An 11,856-nucleotide genomic window follows, 5' to 3' on the forward strand; every position below is an offset into this window, starting at 1 on the left:
GGACTCCCAGCTGGGCCTGTCACACACCTGCTAACCACCCTCAGGGGGCCCCTGCCACCGACAGAACAAAGCAGCCCCTCCCTGAGATCACGTTCCCGTTAGCGCCACGTCACCTCCAGAGCTCCGGGCCTCCCCCCGCAGCAGCAGCCTGACCAGACCTGTCTCTCTTCTCAACAGGTCGCCCTGCCTCCAGGCTGCGCCCCGACATTCCTCTGCCTTCAAGATACACCCACTACCGAACGGCTGACCAGGGCGTTTTACCGTAGACCCGGAACGTCAGCGTCAAACCCTAAGGAAGCAATGGAGCCCACCGGCCACCGGCCACCAGCGACAGCGCGGAGGAGAGCAGCACACAGACCTGCGTCCTGAGGACGAGGAAGAGTATCGGCGGCCCCAAATCCTCAGACCCCAAAAACAGAACTTGCGTCCCATCGAGCCTTTGGTTCCGAGCACTAACTTGCAGGAGACCCGCAGAGGACCGAGGACCACATCGGGCCACACCAAGGTATCCAGCCAAGTCCACAGTGTAGGACACAAGCACACAGCCAGCTTCCACCAAGAAACAGCACGAGGCGCGAGGGGAGGAGAAAGTCAGAGATGAGCAGACGGGACGTGGCTGCTTGGGGCTGGGGAGGACGGGGTGGGGGGAGTGACAGCCAGAGGCACAGGGTTTCTCTGGAGGGGGCAGTGTCCAGACACTGGGGGAGTGGCCACACAAGTCTGCACGTGGACTAATACACGCTAAATGTTACACTGTAAATGACGAATCGCGTGGATCACGAGGTATACATCAATAAAGCTGTTACTTTTTAAAAAGATGTTGAAAAGACACGTCAACCGATCACCATGTGGGCCTTAGCGGGATCCTGACTCAGTCACCTGTCAAAATCCACATCACGAGAGTCACCGGGCAGATCTGAAGAGGAGCTGGGCCGCCCAGGACGGTGAGGACCGTCGTCTCTAAACTGGTAACTAGAGGACCACCGGAGGAGGACTGGGGGCTGGGCTGGGAGGGAGGGCAGGCAGACAGACCCCCCTACCTCGCACAACTTGCTCCTGAAGATGTGTGAATGAAGCGGCATGACCGGGGTCCGCCCCAGAGCAACAAGGGGCGGGGACAGTGAAGAGGGCTCCAGGTGAAGCAAGATCTCTGGGGGCCAGTGGGGGCATCACACACGCTCCCACTCCTTCACCTCTTCCACCTGACCAGCCTCAGCCCTGCACACTGACCTCCTCCAGGCAGACTCCCTGCCTCCACCCACCCTCTCCGGTCTGCTCTGAACCCAGCGGCCACGTGGATCACTTGTGAAAACTCAGCCCACGCCTCTCCTCTGCACAGTCCTCCCGGGCGGGAAGTCCTTCACACACCCCAAACCATGCCGATTCCCCACCCTCAGCCTGCACCTGCCTGCCCCTCTCACCTCACCCCTCCCTCCTCTCCTGGTTCTTGCTCCAAGCGTGCCTTCTCAAGGCACCTGCACCGTCCCCCGCCCACCTGCTCACCGGCCAATCCCCTCCGGCAGGTGCTCCGGACTGGAGGAGGTCTTGCTCCGATTGTCCATCTCCCTCACACGAGCTCCTGACTGCTCATCCCCAGAAGCCCTCACTGCCTGCAGCTCAAGGTGAAGCTGTAATGACCAGTCCCCGGCGCTGAGACACCTTCCATGGCTGAGTCGATGTTCTCGCCGCGAGCCACGTGCTCGAGCACTTCACGAACCGCTTGAGGCAGCTGCACATGTCCCCAGCGGCGCCCCCCGCCATCCCCAGTCACCGACGGGGCCACACAGAAACTACAAGCAGAAAACCGTGTTTGGGTGCCGCGCAGCTGTGACCGGGCTCACCGTGGAGAGACAGAGCCTGGCACTGTGTCAGCCTCACCCCTGTCCATGTGAGCACGGGAGGCGGGTCCCCAAACACGGTGAGTCCTCATTCGCAGGCTTCATCACCACGCTGCACAGACTCGGGTCCCTCGGAGGGCGCTGGCGGGAACACCGGCTCGGGCACCGCGGCCCATCTCGGTCCCCCGGTGCCTAGCCTCCCGAGGCCGCCGCACAGGCTGTTTATCAGGGACGTGGTTTTTCCAACGTTTTCTTAACCCTCAGCGCTTGCAAGGAAAAGACCCAGAGGTCAACCAAGGAGAGGAGGGGCAGGATGGGCGCTCGCGTACTCACCCAGAGGGGCCCTCCTGCAGAGCCGGCGACACAGCAGGAGGGATAACGAGGCGGCGCTCTCAGGGCACCGAGCGCTGTGACAAGCCACTGCCATGTGCCTGCATTATCTCGACTGATCAAAGCACCTCCACCAGCAGCGGCTCATTCTCCGTATGAGGAGGACACCGAGGTTCAGCCAGGATGCAAGGAGGTCAGCCTGTGGAGTCTGTGCCCTGGGTTTGTCATGGGGGGGGGGGGGTACGATGCCACGGTGGCACCTAACAACCCCCGGGGTCTACAGGCACCTTGGGCCCAGCCTCTGCCCAGAGTTCTCCTCACTCTCTGCACGTCTTCCGTGGCTTTCTACCCACCTTTGACTAGTATTTCTCTATCAACTCCTTTGTTTCTACAAAGGAACAAACATTGTCACGGCCTGCTAGCCCTAAGTCCCGAGGAGTCACCTCTCCTGGAGCCTGGGCCTTCTCGCGCCCTGCCCAGCCGCCTGCATGTGGACAGGACCGTGGTCCGATGGCCCCGAGTGGAAGTCACCCCCTGTGACCGAGACTCAGAGGCAGCCACCCCCTTGTGTCCAATTCCCTCCCCCCTCCGTGTCGGGCAGAAGCCTGGTTAAAGCAGGACCGACCTGAGGGGCCTGGGAGCGTGGTGAGCAGGCTCCCACCACAGGGGACCCCAACTATCGAGTTCGTGAAGCACCCCGCTTAGTCCTCCGCCCTGTGGATGGGCCCACTGGGCTCAAGCTCCGCCAACAACAATGAGCAAGACACGGCACAGAACAACCGCCAACGGCTGTGCTACGCGGCTTTGAGTCAGGCTGACAAGCGCCTCCGCGACCGTGACCTACGCACCCCAGTATTCTGACCCTTGATGTGCCAACGCTTAAGTACCAGAGCGCAGAGCCAAAACACCCAGAACAACCTGAGAAGCTACCCAAACTCTGCCCTTCGGACGACCGCCCCAGACGACCCTCGAGATGGGTTTAAGTTCCAATGAAAGAGGTGCAGGGGAGGAACCACCTCGATCCGCGTCTGGCTGGGTTTAAGGCTCCCTATAAGTCCGGGTTTGCTGCTATGGGTTCCTCACGATGGAAACAGAACAGTGTTCATTGGCAACTTACTCAAGTCCCCAGAAGTAACTCTTCCAGGTCTTCTGCCCCAGTTCTAAGGGAAGGTGTGACAGGCAGTGAAGCAACGTGGAACCGTGCCATGCAGCGGGAGGAGCAGCTCGGGGAAGGAGGGGCCGTCATTAATCAGACCTGGCAGCTTTATCAGGAAAGGGAACCACGGGTCGGTAAGCCTGACTTGTTCCGGCCCATCGCAAAGTCCGCTCTGGAGCCTCCACGCTTTCATCTCCCAGAAACACGGCCCCAGGGCCGACAAGCCCACTCTCCCCACATTTTGCCCACCTGTAATGAAGATGCTCCCGGGTCCCGAGCTAGGCTCGTTTTTACCTCCTCTCCCAGCCCCCTCCTCACACGAGTGGGTCTCAAACCCCTATAACAAGGCAATCGCCTGGGACGTTAGCAAAATTTAATTTCCAGGATCTTTGGGTGATTCTTCGACCAGCTGTTAGGCTAGAGAAGTGGGGTTCACTCCCCCACTCACTGAGCCCCAGCTGCGGGCAGGCCCACGAGGCCACTCCCACTCGGCCCTCGGCCCTGTCCTCCACCTCACCGAGGCCTTCCAGCCCCCTCCCCAGAGCCCGCCTCAGTCTCAACATATGCAAATGCCACACGTGACTGTTCCCCAAAGCCCACCGGTCTTCTACCATTTCCTACTTTTGTCGACATTGTCATCACCTGCCGATAACAAAGCTAGATGCAGAGATGCCCCCTCGGGTGGCCCATCCAAACGTTCGCAAATGAGGCCGCGAAGACGAGGATGCGGCCAGCTCCCAGCTACCACCTGCATGCTCCCTTCAGGCGGGCTCTGAGCTGCGGGCTCACTCATGCTTTCGAAACTCCCTGTCCCGCACAAGGGCAGGGCCAGACCACTGCGCAAATCCACACCCACCCTCACTGGACACGAAGAGCCAGCCCAGGGCTACTCAGCACATCTCACCGTGTCCTCTCGGGGGCGGTGCCACTGGCCTCATTTTCCAGGGGTGAAAACAGAGGCTTAGAAAAATGTCATAGCTGGCCACGGTTCCCAGGCGAAGAAGAGGTGTCTGGGGCCCAGGTACCAGCGGACGTCACCAAGTGGAGCCTGCCTAGTTAAGTACTGACGCCGATATCCAAACCTGGGCCCAAGCTTACGCTCCGAGGGTACCCCACGGGTTCTGTCCAGCCCTCCACCCACAGCCATCCCACCCAGAGGGGCCCCACCAGCTCAGGCCCTGACCACCTGACTACAATCCCCCCTTCCCACTTCCACATACTGTCCCCCATGCTGCTGCCAAGACCCCTCTTCTTTTTTAAAGATTTATTTTAGAGAGAGAGCTGGAAAGTGTGCTCACATGAGCAAGGGGAGGGGCAGAAGGAGAAGGAGAGACGGAGGCTTCCCACTGAGCGTGGAGCCCAATCCCACGACCCCGAGATCGGGACCTGAGTTAAAATCAAGAGTCAGACGATTAACTGCCCAAGCCCGCCGGGCGCCCCCCAAAGCCCCTCTTCACTTGCAGCGCTGTCAAAATGGGCGGACCCACCTTGCTTATCACCCGTATGTGGCCCCTGGGCCCTCACACACAGGGTGAGGCACCCTGGCTCCTTCCTCAGCCCCAGCCATGTCAGAAGTCAGCAGAGGGTAGACATGAGGGGACCGAAGCCAGGCAGGCCCAACTCCCTGCTTACAGATGAGGAAACTGAGACCCAGGACACCACAGGGCTGGCGCCGATGACACTCCCCGTCTGTCCACTGCTCAAGCTGTGACTTGAGGGAAGTAAGAAGAAGATTAAAAGGTGGGGTTTTTAAGTTCCGGGGGGGGGGGCAGGGAAACTGTCTCCAGTCTGCAGCAAGCGACCGAGGGAGAAATCAGTGGCTATCTCTCAAAGACCGTGCTTGCATCCCTCAGACCTTAGGGGGATTTCAGTAAGAGCAAATCCACTGAAGAGTGAAACAAGTTTGAAATGAGTAAGCCCAGGGGCGCCGGGCTGGCTCAGCTGGCGGTGCGTAGGGACTCTTGGTCTCAGGGTCGTGAGTTTGAGCCCCATGGTGCGCACATATCTTTAAAATACACCAACAAACAAACAAACAAACAAACAAGACGTTTAAGCCCTTTATTTTTGAGCCAATCTACAAGCCCAAGATGTAAGAAATGTTTTGAGTCAGGGAGACATCCATCCTGATTCACCCAGGCAGGCCTAGTGTATGCCTGTTTTCTCAGGGAAATAATTAGGAGCCCTGCACTCCCTGGTTCACTTGCAAAAGTTTCCGGTGTGGACAATAAGCTGTCTGGTCATCCAGCGTACAGCTCTACTGAAAGATAAATTAGAGGGGCGCCTGGGTGGCTTGGTCGTTAAGCGTCTGCCTTCAGCTCAGGTCACGGTCTCCGGGTCCTGGGACTGAGCCCCACATGGGGCTCCCTGCTCAGCGGGAAGCCTGCTTCTCCCTCTCCCACTCCCCCTGCTTGTGTTCCCTCTCTCGCTGTCAAATAAATAAATAAAATCTTTTTAAATTTTTTTTAAAAAGAGATAAATTAGAATGGCCATGGAGAGTGGTCATGAAGAGTAAGGACCCAGAGGTTTCAGGTTTTTAAACTTTGAGAGAGAAAAGCAGGAAAAAAGATTAGAGAAAAAAATTAGAGTAGTGTAGCTTAGTGATATCTAAACTGGCTAGAGCGCCCATGGCCACAGCACCACACCTGGGCTCATCCGCAGAGGATGAGGTAACAAAGTCGGGGGGAGAGCCGGGAAGTCTGGAGACACAGTCGGAAACAAACATGGATAGAAGGTGACTGAGGAGGGAGGCCGCCCCCCCAACTGCAGAGGCCCCACGCACACCTGGGGAAGAGACATCGCCATGTTCTCCGGAGATGCGGAGACAAGTGCACGCGCCTCGCAAGTACCATCCAGGTTTTCTACGCATCCCCAAGCATCCCTTCTGCTGAGAACACCACAAGAAACAGGATTCCTCTGCAACGGAAAATTCCAGATGCAAAGGGGTCTACAAACACTGCTTAAGATAAATGTGTCAGAATTGAAATGACAGGCAACTGGGTCTCCAACGAGCCTTCCTCAACAAAACAAGAGGGATCCTGAACAACAAGGTTCTTTTTAGAAAACAGGGGAGGGGGCTAAACATACTTTGAAGAAAAGGGATTTTAAAGACTTAAGTATCTCCAACAAGCCCACAACAGGGGGGCGGGCGGGGGAGGGGCGCTAGCTTCAGAGTCCAGACTGAAGGGCCCCAAAAGACACAAAACCAGATTCACGTGTGAACTTCTATTAAAATCCACGATCCAACACAACCCGCTGGGAACACACTTCCGAGACACCGAGAGAACCGGATTATGACTGTGGTGAAAACCGCACTGGGTTTACTCTCTTCTTTAGGCACCGTACTTAAGTATTTGGGGTGAAACGACGGAGCTGGAACTGGCTTTCCAGTATCTCCAAAAAGCAAAAGGGGAAAAGGGGAAAACATCCGAAGCCAACGCAGACCGTCTTGAGAGCGGCTGAGGCTTGGTGACGGGAAAATGCGGGAATATTGAACCAGTCGCTCAAACCATGTCACAATAGAAACTTAAAAAAAGTCAGGGGTTCCATTTTGAACACCCCCAGTAACGATTTCTGAAACAAATATATTTTACCAGACACACGTGACACTCATTGCAAAGGATAAACCGCACTGACGCTGTTTCAAGTTTTGACACTGAAATTCGAAGTTAACGAGAAATACTCTGCTTCCGAAACCAGGCGGGTGAGGAGCTGACGCTTTTACGTCTTGATCTCCTACACACGCATCTATAGGTTTCTTCCAGGTTTGTAACGGATCCGCGCCACCCGGCCCGCAGCAGCCTCAGCAGGGCGGGGTGGGGGGGCGTCCGCTGTCTGGCAAACACGCACCATCACTGGCGACAAGGACACAGCCTCACTGTAACTGGGGACGGGGAGAGGGGCCGGAGCAGGAGGGCTCGGTGACACTGAAAACCTCACGGAAAGCCAGGTATCCTCAAAGTCATGATCCTGCTTAGACACGTCTCCAACAAGACTTCTGGATCACAAAAGTTACTCTGTAGCCACGCGGTGAGCGATGTGACACACAGGAGCTTAAGCCCCATAACCAAAGAAACAATCCCCTTCAAACAGGATCCCTCAGACATAGTTTAAGATCTTTAAGTGGTTCAACATCAGTAACAACAACAAACTGATCTGTTCACCTCTGAAGGGTCAGGGTCACTGGAGAACCCACCTGAGCCATTAACTCTTCCGAATAGTTACAAAACGAAGAGGCAGTGACATACCAAACCTCAGAGCACAAACGTTAATTCACACATGTAATAACATTTATCACGGGCATAACATATACCTATTGGGAACTCTACCTTTTGAATTAATTTACTTAGTAAGTTGCTTAATAAGTGTATTAAAATTGAAAGCAGCAAAATGATTTGTGATTTTTCTACAATTCAGACTGAACATCTTTTCATTATTCTAAATCAGGAAATATAACATTAAAAAGAGTTTCATCGAAGAAACTACTCCAAAACTTCCTTTCAAGCCAAATTAAAAGCCTTAGTGTGTAGAATAAAACTGAACCGCAAGCAGCCTTATAATGACAGCACACTCACAGAGCCTGGAACTTGGGTTCATTCCCATCGCGCCATTAGCTAAGGACTATCCTACAGACCCATCTATTTTTTTCACCCAAAGTTGTCCAATTCCAGGGCGGGTTCATCCGAGAACCATGGGGTCCTCTCCCCACAATGCAGAGATCCACAGAAGAGCAAGACTCTTCCAAAAGGTGTTAGTGACCAGAAAGGAGCCGGCAATCCAGAGGGCTACAGGTTTTGGAAAATGAGGCGAGAAAAATGCCCCTGTGCAGAGCACACAGTTCAGAGTAAGCAGTGCTTTCAGAAGGTCGCCGTTCAATTACACCTGAGTGCACGTGCCCCCCAGTCCCGTCTGGATGTAACAGGTACTTCTGACTGCGGGTCAAGGTCAAAAGGACTGAAAACCACCTCTTTATGGAGCATGTACAGAGTCAGCTTGGGATCAGACAGATCGTCCTAATGCTCATTGGCCATATGACCTTGGCAAGGTTCTTAACCTCCGGGAGCCTCTGTTGACTATCTTCAAAATGAACATCACCCATTTAGTGAGCCACCCTATGGATTAATTAACTTGAGGCACAACACAAAGCTCGACCTTCCTCAAGGTTCTTTACTTTTTCTGGGCCTTCAACTTTTAAACTTAAGATCTGAAAAAAAAATCCACACTCTGGTGTCTAACACTTGCTGGGCTCCTTTACAGGCACTCCTGGGAGCGCCTCACTCAGTTAGGTGAGGGGCCACCCTGCCATTTCATGGTGGGGACAGGGGGAAGGGAGGGAAACCGCCTGCCCAGGGTCTCAAGAAGCCAAATCAGCCCTCAGGACTGTGCCAACGGAGCCCACGGCCCTTCCCACCAGACCCGAGTCACCTCTGGGGGCAGGATTCAAACCATTCTGCAATCAAACTGCCAAGAGCCTGTAAGAGCTTAAAAGTTGGTCTCACTCGGCCTTGGAGCAGCTTTCAAATTAAGTGACATCAGATAAAAGACACTCAGAATTCACAAGGCATAGAGCTGTTTGTGAACAGACACAGAAGTGAGGGCTGAGGTCAAGGGATCTAAGTGGCTCAAGAAGGGGCTTCCAGACCCCCTGACCTGCAACAAGTCTGAAACAGGTCAAGCCAGGGCCCCATCAGCATGTGGCTGTGGACGGCCAGGCGCAGGAGTGCACCTAGCATGGGGCCAGGACCAAGCCTGGCGCCTGCGGGGCCTGCAGCCGGCTGGAGCCTGGCGGACAAAGGGGACAGGCGATGCCCTGGCCAAGTGGCAGGGCCAGCCGGGAAATTTAGGAGCCACGTGCCTGGCGGGAGAAGGAAAAAAGCTTTACAACACTTGACCATTTTCTTGGCCCAGCACCTCAGCTGCCCTTCCACTGTGCATCTAAAACAAGGGGGGAAATGTGTTACTCCTTCAAGTTTTTTAGAACTTTTCCAAAGAAAGCGGACTAGTAAGAAGGGGTGCTAAGGGAATCAACACATCTCCTCACCGTCTTCTAGTAAATTGTAAAAGGCAATTAGCACTTGAATAAGGAGCCGGCGTGTCTGGAATGAAAATGAGACGCACGCACTTTCAGGGTTTTAAGGTGCCGCTTCCCGTTCCTCTCAGTCTACAGTCCTAACTACCCACAGGAATTGGCCAAAATTCATCATTTCCAGACTTTCCTTCAGAGAAGGGGCCGCAGAAGTGCTGGCAAAGAGAAAAACGAAACTGAGTGCGCTCCAGGCTCGCCGGGCTCGGTCTGGCGCCGGAGCCGCGCGTCCCCGGCCCCCGCCGTCCGCACCCCGAGCTCGGCGCCCCCGGGCCCGAACCCCCTCCGGCGCTTAGAGCCGGGCCGGGCCGGGCCCGCCATCCCCGCGGAGCGTAGCGGGGCCGCACGCGGGGCGCAGGAGGCCGGGCCGGGCGGCGGGCGCGGCGGGCGCGGGCCTCGGGCCTACACGCGGGCCGCGCGGCCTCGGCCCCGCCTCCGGCTCCACCCGCGGGGCTCGGGGCGCGGGAAGGGCCCAGGCCGCGCGGGGCGCCCCGACGACTCGGGGCCCGAGAGGCCCGGGGCTGCGCGCCCGCGGTGGCCGAGGAAACGGCCGGCAGCCCGGCCCCGCCGTCCTCCCCGGGGCCCCGCCGCCGCCCGCGCCCGCGGGGACCCTCCCCACCCCGGCCTCGCCCCCGCCCGCCGTCCCCCCGGCCGCCCCCCGCCCGCCAACCGCCGCCGCGGGGCAGAGCGCGAGCGGCCGGGCCGGCGCCCCCGCGCGAGGACTCACCGGGGCCGGCTCCCGAGTACATGGTGGCGCCGCCGAGGGGCTCCGGGGCCGAGGGGCGGCCGCGCGCGCGCCACGGGCCCCGACGCCGCGAGCCGCGAGGGAGCCGCCGGCCGCACGATCCGCCCCGGCGCGCCGCCTCACCAAACAGGTTTACCCGACGCGGCCGGGGCGGCGGGCGGAGGCGGCGGGCGGGCGGGCGGGGGGGAGGGAGGGGCGAGAGAGAGAGGGGGAGGAGGGAGGGGAGGAAGCGGGGAGGAGGAGACGAAAGAGGGAGGGGAGGAAGAGGGGGAGGGAGGGGAGGGAGGGGAGGAAGCGGTGGAGGGAGGGGCGAAGAAGAGGGGAAGGCGGGGGGCGGGGTCGGCGCGCTGGCGGCCGGGAGCCGGGCGGGGGGCGGGAACGGGGACCCGCGGGGAAGTGGGGGCGGGGACGGCGCGGCCCGGGGGGCGCGGCGGGGGGGGCCGCCGCGGGGGCGGATGCGGGGCGGGGGACCCCTCCCAGCCACTCAGAGGAGCGACGTCTTCCCCGACTGGGCGGAGCGGGCCAGCCTGGCATTGCCGCCAGAGGCCGGGAAGAAAGGAAAGAAAACACACCCCTTGTTTTCCCCGCCGCCTCCGCGCGCGTGGGGAGCCCGTTCTGGCTCCTAGCGGGGGGACGGAGAGGGGTGCTGGAGGGGGGCGCACGGCCCTTCCCACCCTTCCCCCCCACCTCGCCCTGGGGGGAACTTGGACACAGTACAGGCGTGCTGTTGGGAGTCTTGGCGCCCCAGCATCCCAGCCTGGCTTTTTTTTTTTAAGTTATTACCGAAACATGAATGTCGGGAAGCTTGCTCCCAGCCCGGAGCTTGAACTTGAACGCGTGCTGGCCCTCACACACGACCACACCGCCACCTCCCGGCCAAGAACCCAGATAATCATGCAAAAAAAAAAAAAAAATTTGGAACAGTAAGTTTTTGGTAAATTTTAGCTGCCATCAACGATGAGCTCAAACCCAAGATCCTCTCCAGCGCTCTCGCACGTTCTTCCCGTGGGGCCTTTCTCGGACCCCTTCGTACTCCTCCATGTGTCTCTGTGCTTATCCGCCTCGTACTTGGGAAAGTTATCCCTCCTACCCAAATCCTCCCATTCTTCAAGACCCCTGGATCCAACTGTTTTGGGATCCTTTTCCAGGAAAGCCAGCCAACAGTTACCTCCTTTCTCTCCTAATTGGTGGGTGATTAGAAGTCTGAAGGTGAAATGCAATCCAAACGTGCTCATCATCATTTTAACACGCTTGCCGGCGCATTCCTTCATCCTATAAACATGTGGTACCTGCACACCGGGTGCCAGGAACTGCGTGTTCCTGCCGCCCAGGGCGATGCAAAGACTAAGAACCCTGCCTGCAAGGAGCTTAGCATCCTAAGTAGGCTCACTGCCAGCTCTTTGCAATTCTCAAGGACATCCCTAAACAAGTGCCAGAAAACCTTGATTTCCTCTGGAGAGAAACTTAAAAGGACACCGATCTTCAGCAAATCATTGATAGGAATGCGGTTGGTGCCATGGCATCAGCCTCCCTGATGCCAATGCATCCCTTTCCAATGCTCTGCTGACCACCATACCCCTCAAGGTGGCCTGGACCACCTGAAAAGCTCCTGAAATGACCCTTGCGGGCTCTCCACCCAACAGTCATCTTTGTGTGGTCACAAATCCGGCTTTGTGCCTGCTTCGTTCAGAACCCTTCATTGGCACCC

At 57.5% G+C, this 11,856-nt stretch overlaps 1 protein-coding gene across 1 annotated transcript in view; it reads right to left on the reverse strand.

Moving 5' to 3' along the window:
• Positions 1-10,167, reverse strand: part of AGO2 (argonaute RISC catalytic component 2) — a 102,633-nt gene extending 92,466 nt beyond the window's left edge. Inside the window, exon 1 of the mRNA XM_040626155.1 lies at positions 10,131-10,167. Coding sequence (XP_040482089.1) covers positions 10,131-10,152 — 22 coding nt within the window. The 5' untranslated portion in view covers positions 10,153-10,167. The remainder of the gene's footprint in view (positions 1-10,130) is intronic.
• Between the last annotated feature and the right edge of the window lie 1,689 nt (positions 10,168-11,856).

The sequence above is a fragment of the Ursus maritimus genome, unplaced genomic scaffold (genome assembly GCF_017311325.1).
Source record: "Ursus maritimus isolate PB19 unplaced genomic scaffold, ASM1731132v1 scaffold_9, whole genome shotgun sequence".
In the NCBI taxonomy this organism is placed as follows: domain Eukaryota; kingdom Metazoa; phylum Chordata; class Mammalia; order Carnivora; family Ursidae; genus Ursus; species Ursus maritimus.